The 14372-nt window shown below is 40.5% G+C and overlaps 1 protein-coding gene across 1 annotated transcript; it reads right to left on the bottom strand.

Annotated features, from left to right (window-relative positions):
- Positions 1–221: 221 nt before the first annotated feature.
- LOC130734646 (2-alkenal reductase (NADP(+)-dependent)-like) lies at positions 222–14029 on the bottom strand. The gene is made up of 5 exons (XM_057587157.1): positions 13814–14029; positions 13535–13715; positions 12354–12520; positions 12098–12180; positions 222–600 (listed from the first exon to the last, which is right to left on the bottom strand). Exons 1-5 carry the CDS (start codon positions 13970–13972, stop codon positions 222–224), a joined length of 969 nt encoding a protein of 322 aa, XP_057443140.1. The 5' UTR covers positions 13973–14029.
- Positions 14030–14372: the final 343 nt, after the last annotated feature.

The following is a 14372-nucleotide window of genomic DNA, read 5'->3' on the forward strand; positions in this document are numbered from 1 at the left end:
GGAAATAATCAATTGTTAGATTCCATAACTAGATTTCACATAATTACTCAACAGAAATCACTTTTCCCATAAAGTATCTAAAGATAAATCACTTCACTTTCAATTCACGTTAACTCACTTTTATCATAATCAATTATAACAAAATCAATTCTATCCAAAATCAATTCTCACAAGCATTCATCCAAACCCGCACTTGGTAAGCTTCTTCCAAGAAACAAGAATCATTCATGTGCAACCCGAATTACTTGCTTCCCAACATTCTTGCCAAGGAAAAGCCCAGCCAAAGCACCTGGAGCACTTTCCAAGCCTTCATTCATGTCTTCAATATATACAATCTTTCCTTGCTTGTAATAACTTGAAACAAGCTCCAAAAAATGAGGGTATAAGTGCAAGTAATCATGTTGCAGAAAACCCTGCATTTTGATGCGCCTTATTATGAGATTGGATAAGTTGTATATCCCTTGGGGATTAGAAAGGCTGCTCTGAGACACCATTCCACAAACTGCAACCCTGCCATGAATCCTCATGTTAAGGAGTGCAGCATCAAGCATGTCGCCACCCACGTTGTTGAAGTAGATGTCGATGCCTTGCGGAAAATACCTGACAAATGAACCAGGGAAAATTATGTCTGAAGTTTAGGTTGTGGTCAAGGACGGAACTAGGAAAAAATGGATATGGGGGCGAAAAATTTAACACAAGTGTATGTTTGGAATCCTTATACAATTGATTATGAAGCCAAAATCAATTACAGGGAGAAGCTTCGATTAGTAGCTGTAAGATCAAGTTTTGATCTAGTAGTACAATTCTATGTTTTGATGATTACAAGTTAACCTTTTGATATGAACAATTGTGGTACTCTAACGTGTTTTTCTGAGTGTGCTATTTACAGGCTCTGACCTCAACTCAATCTCACACAAATCAGAAGCACTGTGTATAAAGAGCAACCCAAGCAACGCTTTCGCATTCACCATGTTCAGTATGAACAGTGGAAAAGCTTCAGAAGTTCTGAAGTTATACAAACTCTGATGTGGACTCAGTCACTAAAAGCTCTGAAGATCCAGAAAGTCTGATAACCAAGAAACACTGAAGGCTCAGACATTCTGATGGTGTAGAAGACTCTGAAGATCCAGAAGCTGAATAGTGGAAACTCTGATGTCCAGAAGCAAGATACTCTGAAGACCATGTTCTTCCCTCTGAGTTCAGAATCAGAAGAAACAATGGTCAGAGGATCTGGGCTTTCCCTCTGACTCTGATCAACCGGCTTCACAAGTTCCTATATGAAGCATCCCCTGATCAAAAGTCTCCTAGGTTTAAAGGTCAAGTCGCTATCCAAGTACAAAAGCAACTGTACCTTCCTGACGACCTACCTAACAGTCTCAGACACAGCAGAAGCTGGATTTTCCAGAACTGCCCTCCAACGGTAGCATTTCCCATGCAACGCTCAACCCTAATCCTTGGAGTATATAAAGAGGCTGAAGACTGAAAGAAGCGGCTAGAAGCATTCACATACGCGCAAGACAAACTTAAATTCTTCTAAGCTTTCTTTCATCTGAAATTCATTGAGTTTACTATTAGCTTTTTAGAAGCAAATCTCTTGTAAACAATTCTTTGATAAACAGTTTGTTTAGTTCCTTTAGGAGATCAAGGTTGATCGGATCCTAGAGAAGACTAAGAGAGTGAATCTTAGTGTGAGCTAAGTCAGTGTAATTGTTAGTCACTTGTAGGTTTCAAGTGCAGTTGTAACTCTTACCTGATTAGTGGATTGCCTTCATTCTAAGAAGGAAGAAATCACCTTAACGGGTGGACTGGAGTAGCTTGAGTGATTTATCAAGTGAACCAGGATAAAATCCTTGTGTGCTTTTCTATCTCTTATCTTTAGCACTTAAGTTCTCGAAAGATTTGTCAAAATCTTTAAGGTGGAAGTTTTATACTGAAAACGTTATTCAAACCCCCCCTTTCTACCGTTTTTCATACCTTCAATTGGTATCAGAGCGCAAGTTCTGATTACCACACCTAACAGTGTTCAGTGATCCGGGCCGGTGTGAAAAACAATGGCTGCCACCACCAGTGAAACTCAAAGAGATGGTTACAATGCAAAGCCTCCTATGTTCGACGGTCAAAGGTTCGAATATTGGAAAGATAGACTGGAAAGTTTCTTTCTGGGTTTCGATGCAGATCTCTGGGATATTATTGTGGATGGCTACGAGCGTCCAGTTGATGCAGATGGCAAGAAGATTCCAAGGTCAGAGATGACTGCAGATCAAAAGAAGCTGTACTCACAACATCACAAAGCAAGAGCAATTCTTCTAAGTGCTATTTCCTATGAAGAGTACCAGAAGATTACAGATCGTGAGTTTGCGAAAGGCATTTTCGAATCTCTGAAGATGTCTCATGAAGGAAACAAGAAAGTCAAAGAGTCAAAGGCATTGTCTTTGATCCAAAAGTATGAATCCTTCATCATGGAGCCAAATGAGTCCATTGAAGAAATGTTCTCCAGATTTCAGTTGCTTGTAGCTGGCATACGACCTCTCAACAAGAGCTACACAACAAAAGATCATGTCATAAGGGTCATCAGGTGTCTTCCTGAAAGTTGGATGCCTTTAGTGACTTCAATAGAGCTCACGAGAGACGTTGAGAATATGAGTTTAGAAGAACTCATCAGCATTTTGAAATGCCATGAGCTGAAGCGCTCAGAGATGCAAGATCTAAGGAAAAAGTCCATAGCCTTGAAGTCTAAATCTGAAAAGGCTAAGGTTGAGAAGTCAAAAGCTCTTCAAGCTGAAGAAGAGGAATCTGAAGAAGCGTCAGAAGATTCTGATGAAGATGAGCTGACTCTGATCTCCAAGAGACTCAATCGCATCTGGAAGCACAGGCAGAGCAAATACAAAGGCTCTGGAAAGGCAAGAGGAAAGTCTGAATCCTCAGGTCAGAAGAAGTCCTCACTCAAGGAAGTCACATGCTTTGAGTGCAAAGAATCAGGGCACTACAAAAGTGACTGTCCAAAATTGAAGAAGGACAAGAAGCCAAAGAAGCACTTCAAGACAAAGAAGAGTCTGATGGTGACATTTGATGAATCAGAGTCAGAGGATGTTGACTCTGATGGTGAAGTCCAAGGACTCATGGCTATTGTCAAAGACAAGGAAGCAGAGTCAAAGGGAGCTGTTGACTCTGACTCAGAATCAGAAGGAAATCCTAACTCAGACGATGAAAATGAGGTATTCGCTTCTTTCTCTACCTCTGAACTGAAACATGCATTGTCTGATATTATGGATAAGTATAACTCCTTATTGTCTAAGCATAAGAAGCTGAAAAAGAACTTATCTGCTGTTTCCAAGACTCCTTCTGAACATGAGAAAATTATTTCTGATTTGAAAAATGATAATCATGCCTTGATCAATTCTAACTCTGTGCTTAAGAACCAGATTGTTAAGTTAGAAGAAATTGTTGCCTGTGATGCCTCTGATTGTAGAAATGAATCTAAGTATGAAAAGTCTTTTCAAAGATTCCTAGCTAAAAGCGTGGATAGAAGCTTAATGGCTTCAATGATATATGGCGTAAGCAGAAATGGAATGCATGGCATTGGCTATTCTAAACCAATTAGAAATGAGCCCTCTGTGTCTAAAGCTAAATCCTTGTATGAATGCTTTGTTCCCTCTGGTACCATATTGCCTGATCCTGTACCTGCTAAAGTTGCTAAAAACCCTCTTAAAAAGGGATCCTTCTCTATGACTAAATATCATGCAATTATTCCTTTAAAATATCATGTTGAGACACCCAAGGTGATCAGAACCTCTGGGGTAACTAACAAAAGAGGACCCAGAAAGTGGGTACCTAAGGACAAGATTATCTATGTTGCAGATATCCTTGATAGCTCCACTGAAACACCAATCATGGTATCTGGACAGTGGATGCTCGCGTCACATGACGGGAGAAAGGCGTATGTTCCGAGAGCTGAAACTTAAGCTTGGAGGCGAAGTTGGCTTTGGAGGAAATGAAAAGGGTAAAATTGTTGGTACTGGTACTATTTGTGTAGATAGTAGTCCATGCATTGATAATGTGTTATTGGTAGACGGCTTAACACATAACTTATTGTCTATAAGTCAATTAGCTGACAAGGGTTATGATGTTATATTCAATCAAAAGTCCTGCCGGGCTGTAAGTCAAATCGATGGCTCTGTTCTGTTTAACAGCAAGAGGAAGAACAACATTTATAAGATCAGATTATCTGAGTTGGAGGCTCAGAATGTGAAGTGCCTTCTGTCTGTTAATGAAGAGCAGTGGGTATGACATAGACGGTTAGGGCATGCCAGTATGAGAAAGATTTCTCAGCTGAGCAAGCTAAACCTTGTCAGGGGCTTACCCAATCTGAAGTTCGCTTCAGACGCTCTTTGTGAAGCATGTCAGAAAGGCAAATTCACAAAAGTCCCTTTCAAGGCAAAGAATGTTGTCTCAACCTCAAGGCCGTTGGAACTTCTGCATATCGACCTTTTTGGACCAGTGAAAACTGAGTCTATAGGTGGCAAGAGATATGGGATGGTTATCGTTGATGACTATAGCCGCTGGACATGGGTAAAGTTTCTAACCCGCAAGGATGAGTCTCATGCTGTGTTCTCTACCTTCATTGCTCAAGTGCAAAACGAGAAGGCTTGTAGGATTGTGCGTGTCAGAAGTGACCATGGTGGAGAGTTTGAGAATGACAAGTTTGAGAGTCTGTTTGATTCCTATGGAATTGCACATGATTTCTCTTGTCCCAGAACTCCTCAACAAAATGGTGTTGTTGAGAGGAAGAACAGAACTCTTCAGGAGATGGCTAGAACCATGCTCCAAGAAACTGGCATGGCTAAGCACTTTTGGGCAGAGGCAGTAAATACAGCATGTTACATTCAGAACAGAATCTCTGTGAGACCAATTCTGAATAAGACTCCTTATGAATTGTGGAAGAACATAAAACCCAACATTTCTTATTTTCATCCTTTTGGCTGTGTTTGTTATGTTCTCAATACTAAGGATAGATTGCATAAATTTGATGCTAAGTCTTCTAAGTGTCTATTACTCGGTTACTCTGAGAGATCTAAAGGTTTTAGATTTTATAATACTGATGCTAAGACTATTGAAGAATCTATTCATGTTAGATTTGATGATAAGCTTGACTCTGACCAGTCAAAGCTAGTTGAAAAGTTTGCAGATTTAAGCATTAATGTTTCTGACAAAGGCAAAGCTCCAGAGGAAGATGAGCCAGAGGAAGATGAACCAGAGGAAGAAGCTGGTCCCTCTAACTCACAAACTCTGAAGAAGAGCAGAATCACTGCAGCTCACCCTAAGGAATTGATTCTGGGCAACAAAGATGAACCAGTCAGAACCAGATCTGCCTTCAGACCCTCTGAAGAGACCTTGCTCAGTCTGAAAGGATTGGTGTCCTTAATTGAACCCAAGTCCATAGATGAAGCTCTTCAGGACAAGGATTGGATTCTGGCCATGGAAGAAGAATTGAATCAATTCTCCAAGAACGATGTTTGGAGCTTAGTGAAGAAGCCTGAGAGTGTCCATGTTATTGGAACGAAATGGGTATTCAGAAACAAGCTGAATGAGAAAGGAGATGTAGTCAGAAACAAGGCAAGGCTAGTTGCTCAAGGCTACAGCCAGCAGGAAGGAATAGACTACACTGAAACATTTGCTCCAGTAGCAAGACTGGAGGCAATCAGACTGTTGATCTCTTTCTCAGTAAATCACAACATAGTTCTACATCAGATGGACGTGAAGAGTGCCTTCCTAAATGGTTATATCTCAGAGGAAGTCTATGTTCATCAACCCCCAGGTTTTGAAGATGAGAAGAAACCAGACCATGTGTTCAAATTGAAGAAATCACTCTACGGTCTGAAGCAAGCTCCCAGAGCATGGTATGAGAGACTTAGCTCATTCCTTCTAGAGAATGAGTTTGTAAGGGGTAAAGTAGATACAACTCTTTTTTGCAAGACTTATAAAGATGATATCTTAATTGTGCAAATTTATGTTGATGATATTATATTTGGTTCTGCTAATCAATCTCTATGCAAAGAATTTTCTGAGATGATGCAGGCTGAATTTGAGATGAGTATGATGGGAGAATTAAAGTACTTTCTGGGAATACAAGTTGATCAAACACCAGAAGGAACATATATCCATCAGAGCAAGTACACTAAAGAACTTCTGAAGAAGTTCAATATGCTGGAATCTACAGTGGCCAAGACTCCAATGCATCCTACATGCATTCTGGAGAAAGAAGATAAAAGTGGTAAAGTATGTCAGAAGCTCTATCGTGGCATGATAGGTTCACTTCTATACTTAACTGCATCTAGGCCAGACATACTATTTAGTGTTCATTTATGTGCTCGTTTCCAATCAGATCCAAGGGAAACCCACTTAACTGCTGTTAAGAGGATCCTAAGGTATCTGAAAGGCACCACTAACCTTGGCTTGATGTATAAGAAAACATCAAAGTATAAGCTTTCAGGTTACTGTGATGCTGATTATGCTGGAGATAGAACAGAGAGAAAAAGTACTTCTGGAAATTGTCAATTTCTGGGAAGCAATCTAGTCTCATGGGCAAGCAAGAGGCAATCAACCATTGCACTATCAACTGCAGAGGCAGAATATATCTCAGCAGCAATATGCAGCACTCAGATGCTCTGGATGAAACATCAGCTGGAGGATTATCAGATCCTTGAGAGCAATATCCCAATCTATTGTGATAACACTGCTGCAATCTCATTGAGTAAGAATCCTATCTTGCATTCAAGGGCAAAGCACATTGAGGTAAAGTATCACTTTATTAGAGATTATGTACAGAAGGGCGTACTTATTCTGAAGTTTGTTGATACTGACCATCAATGGGCAGATATCTTTACAAAGCCCTTAGCAGAGGATAGATTTAATTTTATTCTGAAAAATCTAAACATGGACTTTTGTCCAGAGTGAAGATGGATCAGAACCTCTGACTATGATACTTCTTGATCAGAAGATGTCTAGTCCAGAAGGTAACTCAATCAGAGTGTGTGTACCCACTGGTACTGACTCTGAAGCTGAGACAGCAACACGTGTGTCAGTATTTCTGATACATAATTCCTTGTGCCCGTGTGACAGTCTGTTATGATTGCGTGTAGATGTGCTTCTCTCCTGTGTGTGATTTGTGTATTTACTGTTACTATCTATCTTTAATTTTCAACCGTTGATCTTAAAGTGCTTTTTGAATCAACAACGGTTATTTGTTAAAACCCACTATACACACACGATCTCTTTCACTTCCGGTTTTTACTCTCTCTCTCTCTCTGCTTTTCAAAACCGCTTATCCTCGATTTCTCTCTCGATCTCTCTTCATCTTTCAACCTTCATCTTCTACCTTAAGCCTTCAACCGCTTCAAAAATGGTGAGTCAAACCAGAAGAACTACTGCAGATGCAACCCAGTTCCCTCACATGGTAGTTGGTCTAGCAACGGGTCAAAGGGGCCCTGAGAATCCGACACCAGATCAAGGTCAAGCTCAAGAGCAGATTCTTCAAATTGCAGAACGGGGCTGTGCCGTTCACTGCGTATTTGCTCCTGAGGAACTTCAAGTCCTGGCAGAATGGAGATTCGACCTCGACAACCTGGCTGCAAATGGGTATGATCTTCGTCCTGAAGTCCAAGTTCAAGGTTGGGGAAATTACTTCAACAGACTTCGAGGACCGGTGTATGATAAACTGATCAAGGAATTTTGGAAGCACGCCGACTGCGATGATACTCAGGTGGTTTCTTACATTCTTGGAAGAAAGATCATCATCACAGAGAAGTCCTTCGTGAATTTACTGGGTGCAGACACTGCTTTTGGGTATCGTTTCCAACTCACGGAATCGAAGCTGAAACCCAGCACCAAGGATACAATCAACCAGGCCCTGTACACCACTTACAAACCGGGCAAGACGAATTACAAGGTGATGGACCTTCATCCCAAGCTCAGGATCTGGCACAAAATTTTGCTCCACTGCATAAACTAGAGACCAAAGGGCAGTTCTCCAGACTACATCAACTTCAACCAGAAGGTGATGTTGTTCTTCATCCAAGACCAGAAGAAGATATGCCTTCCCTACTTCCTGTTCTCCTACTTGAAGGAATGTATCCGGAAGTCTCGTACCACTGCCTCCATCAAGTCAGCGATCAAGTATATTCCCTTCGGGAGACTCTTGTCTGATCTCTTCATTGAGAGTGGCCTCGTCCAAGATCTGATAAATGCTGGATGCACAGAGGATCTGACCACCATTGTCAGTGATGTCTTCACGGCAAACTCTCTAAAGAAGATGGGCCTAATCAAGAAGAAGATTGCTCCTGCCCATGAAGACACATCTTCTGAGATCAGAAGTAGAAGGATGCCTCTGAATGACTACCCTCTGTGGACTCAGGCAGACAATCCTGACGCCATTAGGTGCTATGTTGAAGACCTAAGGGCTCAAGGATTCGAAATTGATCTCGATGACTTCTTCAGCAGACTGCCACCAGCTCCAGAGTTTCCTTCTCCTCCCAAGAAGAAAGTTCAGAGGAAGATGGTCCTAGAAGAATCCTCTGAGGAATCAGATGTCCCTCTGATCAAAAAGAAGAAGGCTGGTCAACTCAAGAGAAAGCAAGATGAAACCAGCAAGCCTGATGATGGTGATGATGGTGATGGTCCTCCTAAGAAGAAGAAGAAGCAGGTCAGAATCGTGGTGAAGCCTACTCGGGTGGAACCAGCTGCTGAAGTGATCAGAAGGACTGAACCTCCTGCCAGAGTGACAAGATCATCAGCACATTCAAGTAAGTCTGCAATTGCTTCTGATGATGATTTGAATTTATTTGATGCACTCCCCATATCTGCCATGCTCAAACACTCTTCAAATCCCCTCACTCCTATTCCTGAATCCCAACCAGCTGCACAAACCACCTCTCCACCACATTCCCCAAGGTCTTCATTCTTTCAACCTTCCCCTACTGAAGCACCTCTCTGGAATTTGCTCCAGAACCAACCCTCTAGGTCAGAAGAACCAACCTCTCCCATTACCATTCCATACAACCCATTGACTTCTGAACCCATCATTCATGAACAACCAGAGCCTACCCAAACAGAACCTCTGATCACTCTGTCCCAAGAGCATCAGAACGTCTGGCTCCCAGAACTACTGATACAGACTCTTCCACAGCCTATACACCTGTATCCTTCCCAACCCATGTTGCTGACTCTTCTCCCTCCAATAACTCTGAATCCATTCGAAAATTCATGGAGGTCAGAAAAGAAAAGGTGTCTACCTTAGAAGAGTATTATCTCACTTGTCCAAGCCCTAGGAGATATCCTGGCCCTAGACCTGAACGTCTAGTTGACCCAGATGAACCTATCTTGGCCAATCCTTTACAAGAGGCAGACCCTTTGGCTCAACAAGCTCACCCTGCCCCTGACCAACAAGAGCCTTTCAACCAGAACCTGAACCAGAACAATCTGTGTCTAACCAATCCTCGGTTAGATCCCCTCATCCTCTGGTTGAAACTTCAGAACCTCACCTTGGAACCTCTGAACCCAATGCTCAAATGTTTAACATTGGTTCTCCACAAGGTGCCTCTGAAGCCCACAGCAGCAATCACCCAGCCTCTCCATAATTCCTTATACTCCCCTCCGACCCACATCTCTCTCTGAGTGCATCAATATTTTCTATCATGAAGCCTCCTTGAGGCTACGCAATGTGCACGGTCAGACTGACCTAAGTGAGAATGCTGAACGTGTGGCTGATGAGTGGAACACTCTGGGCACTTGGCTAGTGGCTCAAGTTCCAATTATGATGCAGCTCCTGCATGCAGAGGGAAGTCAGAGGATTGAGGCTGCAAAGCAAAGGTTTGCTCGAAGGGTGGCTCTTCATGAACAAGAACAGAGGAATAAGCTTCTTGAAGCTATTGAAGAAGCCCAGAGAAAGAAAGCTCAAGCAGAAGAAGCTGCACGTCTGGCAGCTGCTCAAGCTGAACAAGCCAGATTAGAGGCAGAACGACTTGAAGCTGAGGCTGAAGCTCTTAGATGCCAAGCACTTGCACCAGTAGTGTTTACTTCTGCTGCTTCTGCTTCCATTCCAGATCCTCAAGCTGCTCAGAATGTTCCTTCCGGTTCTACTCAGTCAAGCTCATCCAGACTCGACATCATGGAACAGCGTCTTGACATTCATGAATCCATGCTAATTGAAATGAAGCACATGATGATGGAACTTCTGCGTCGAACTGATAAACCATAGTTTTAGGATCTCTTCGTTTTTCTTTTTTCTTTAACGTTGTTTTATTTTTTGTTAAACTCTGTTTCTTTCTTTTTATTTAGTCTACTTTGTTCGTTTGTGATTATCTATGCATATCTATATATATTTGTGTCACATATGTTTGCAACAATCTTTTTATTCATAATATCTTTATGTTTACATCATACATTCTTTCCCTAAAGTCTAGAATGGAGGATCTCTCCTCATTCTTCTGCACTCCTGGCGCTGCTCTGACCTATCCTTCTCCAGACGCTCCAGTACATGCTGGATGTTGTTGAGCCTGTTCTTTAGCTCATCCCTCTCCAGAATCTCTTCTGCAGTCTTGAGCTTCTCTTCCAAACTCTCTTTTTCTTCCAGCAGCTTGAGTTCAAGCCGGCTGAGTTCTTGCACCTCCTCAACGAAGGCAAGAAATTCCCTCAGGTCTCTCTCCAACTCTGGACGCAGGTCCTCCTCCAGCAGTGTCCGTGTTAGCTCCGAGATGGTTGTTGTACCCTCTGGATGCCTGATGTTAAGGAACAAGTCCTCCTCGAAGGCCTTCTTCCTCAGCTCTTCTAGTGCTACGATGTATGATGCCATTTTTTTTCCTTACTGAAAACTGTTCGAGGTGTGAAGCTTACCTTTCTCTCCAACGCTTTATATAGGCTTCACTTTCTCTCTGAAAGTTAATGCTCCTACAGTTTCTCGAGGTTAAGTTCTTGGTAACTGACTCTTCTCTTTACTCTCTTGACCGGTAGTAAACGTTCCTCTCTTGCATTAACTCTTCTATTTATTTCGCCTAACTCTGATTCTTGCATCGTTTTCATTCTCTTTAAACTTAGACCTTCTCTAAGGGGGAGTACCTTGTACTTCAAGCTAAGTTTTTCACACCCCAAGCTTTTTGCTTATGACAAAAAGGGGGAGTACACCCAGTTTTTGATGTGTAAGATGTGTTAGTGTGATTTATTTTTTCTTTTGGAGAATTTAAGAGTTCCACCTTCATGACCATAGATGTGTCACTGGGCAAATACAAGGAATACATTTCACTTCTTCTGAAGTGATTCTAGTTGACTCTGATACCTTGTCCATGACTCTGATTACTTATGCGCTCTGATTACTCGATTTTCATCTATGTCATAAGTTTTTCACTCTGAACTCTTATATCATTTAGCTCAGAATTTAGACTTTACTAACGTTTTCATCAAGTATTAGATTCAGGGGGAGCTAAGCTCAGAATCAAGCAGTGACTTGAATTCAGAATGAGCAAGATAAACTATTCACATCAGGATAAGTCTTATTCTATATCTCTAAACTCTGAGTGAATTCAGTTTAATGTTTAAGAATTGTTCATAAAAAATCTTAGTTTTGTCATCATCAAAAAGGGGGAGATTGTAAGATCAAGTTTTGATCTAGTAGTACAACTCTATGTTTTGATGATTACAAGTTAACCTTTTGATATGAACAATTGTGGTACTCTAACGTGTTTTTCTGAGTGTGCTATTTACAGGCTCTGACCTCAACTCAATCTCACACAAATCAGAAGCACTGTGTATAAAGAGCAACCCAAGAAACGCTTTCGCATTCACCATGTTCAGTATGAACAGTGGAAAAGCTTCAGAAGTTCTGAAGTTATACAAACTCTGATGTGGACTCAAGGGTTTTTTTTTTCTTTTTGAGGGTGACTACCCCATTTTTGTTGCACCTTATTCTTTCCCTGGTTGTGGTGGTGATGAAGGATAATGAGTGGAAAGTTCTTCTATAAGGAACATTAGTTTTCTAACAAATTTTTTTCATCCCATAGACAATTGCTAATAGTTCAAAACTATATACTACAGTTGAGCTGTTACACACCTTTTTAGAGCTGCATCCAAGTTTGCTTCTTCCTTGTAGTTAAAAGCTTCATCAAATCCAAGCCTATTCTTTAGAAGGTCAACCTAAAACAACATATTTAATGAACAAACTCAATTAGATACTGGTCCAAATATTTGTGTGCATCCATGTGTGTCTAATTTATCTACATTTCATCTATTTCATACATGAAGGAAAAAATAACTCTGGTTTTTCTTTTCTTGGCAATTATACAATTAATAATGTTTGTGGAATTGACCTTTTCCTTGGAGCCAGCACTTCCAACTACATAGCACCCATGCAACTTAGCAAGTTGACCTACAAGCTGACCTACAGCACCTGATGCAGCAGATACAAACACATATTCTCCTTTGCTTGGGGTGCAGACTTCATAAAATCCTGCATAAGAAGTAAAACCTGGCATTCCTATAAATCAAAAGGAAAATGATAGGTTCATTAGTTATCAAAATGTGTCAACTATAACTGAATCACAAGAGTGGATTTCATACATAATCAGACGAAAGAAAAACACAAATCCAAAATGGCAAGAGGCTATTCAAGGTCTTATCAATGCTGCCATAAAATAATAAAGTTCAATCCATTTGTATCCTTCAGTTTTTTTTTAATCTAAGAAAATCTAAAATGGTAATGGCTTATTTTGCAAAAGAGTGGCTAAAATGTTCAGCTTGAGTGAATAACTTGATTGAAAGAAATCATGAACACTTCGACAAACTTAAAATCCGAACCTAGAGGCACTCAGAACTGCTGAATGCTGATCACCACAAATAATCCATTATTTGAAAAATTAACAGTTGAATTTAAAAGCAAACCAAATTAACATAATCAAGTGAAACTCGTAGGTGTTTAACTGGACGACAAAATTTCTCTCACTGTAATATTATTTCACCAGTATAGCAGTGAAACAGGAATAAGAAAATCAATCTTAAAGAGAAAAAAGAAACCAGTAGTAAAAGAAATCATAAACCTAACACCATAAAAACAGAAAACAAAGTCTGGCTCCATGAATCATATTTATGAAGCAACATACAGATAGATACATGTTTCTACATATTTGAAATGTGTATATGATGACAGAACATCAATACATGTTTACAGAAATTTTAAAAACTATAACATATAAAAACTCAAAATTTACATTTGAATGACGAAAGTCAAATTAATTTTTGTGAACATACAACAACAATAACCAAGACTTTTCCAACAGATGGGGTAGTCTAAGTAAATCAAATGATATCAAAATGCTATGTCATTACTAGGATCAAAGATAACTAAATCTCTTTAAATGGTTTACTTTATAACTACTACATCTATTCAACTCTCTTTATCAGTCATTCTATGAGCATTCTCCATAAATGTCTAAACCACATAAAACAAGACTCTTAGTCTTATATGAATGAAGAGGAGTGGCATGATGCATACCAAGGAGACCAAGATGGTAGGAGAGAGGAATTTGATCATCAAGCTCAATTTTCCTCAACTGCTCTGTCTTATGGATGATGCTATATTCCTCCCAGCCAGTAAACCCAGAAATGAAATCACCAGCTTTGAAACTTGGATTATCTGACAGTATAACTTTGGACACACCAAATCCTTCAAGCGCCTTCATTCATCAGAATCAAAATGTATATATGCATGCTTTAATCAATCAAGCTCATAGTGAAAAAATAGGAAGATAGAGGTTTGGTAGTTAGGTAGTACCTGAGAAGGAACGAAGGGGAGAATGTAAGATCCATGGAAATCACGCATGCGACCACGCATGTAAGGGTCACAAGAGAGATATAGATTCTTGACGAGAATAGCTGATCCTGATTCAGAGGGAGGAAGGGTGAGGTGAATTTTGGAAACTTTGAGTTCCATGTCAGTTTCTTGTGGAATTTCATCGATGTAGCCTTTCAATATCACCTGCTTATTCTCCACTTCTTATTGTGCTGATGCTGCTGCCATCTTGTGATGATGATCGATGCAGTGAGTGAGTGATGATGGTGAAGATGAAATTGAGAAGTGAACTGCGAAACTAGTTATGTGAGTTGAAGAAGAAGCTGAAGCTAAAACAAAAACACGCCGCGAAGTGAAAAATTAAGCATGTGAGTTTGGAGTCATCGATCTTCTGCTTCTGTACAATACTACTGTAAACTTTTAGTTGTTGAGATTAATCAATGTAATGATAAGGTTCCACCACGAGTGCGTCGGTCAGCAAATTGCAATGGAGTAAGACAGCACGTGCCCACAAGCCACTACCCATTTTTATACCTAACAC

This window comes from Lotus japonicus, chromosome 1 (genome assembly GCF_012489685.1).
Source record: "Lotus japonicus ecotype B-129 chromosome 1, LjGifu_v1.2".
In the NCBI taxonomy this organism is placed as follows: domain Eukaryota; kingdom Viridiplantae; phylum Streptophyta; class Magnoliopsida; order Fabales; family Fabaceae; genus Lotus; species Lotus japonicus.

Bases quoted from the DNA above. Each gene is read 5' to 3' on its own strand.
- LOC130734646 (XM_057587157.1), bottom strand. From the start codon at position 13,972: ATGGAACTCAAAGTTTCCAAAATTCACCTCACCCTTCCTCCCTCTGAA. The intron at 12,521-13,534 runs GTATGCATCATG...TTTGATTTATAG, and splicing joins CTACCATCTTGGTCTCCTTG to GAATGCCAGGTTTTACTTCT. The intron at 12,181-12,353 runs GTCAATTCCACA...ATGTTGTTTTAG, and splicing joins GTGCTGGCTCCAAGGAAAAG to GTTGACCTTCTAAAGAATAG.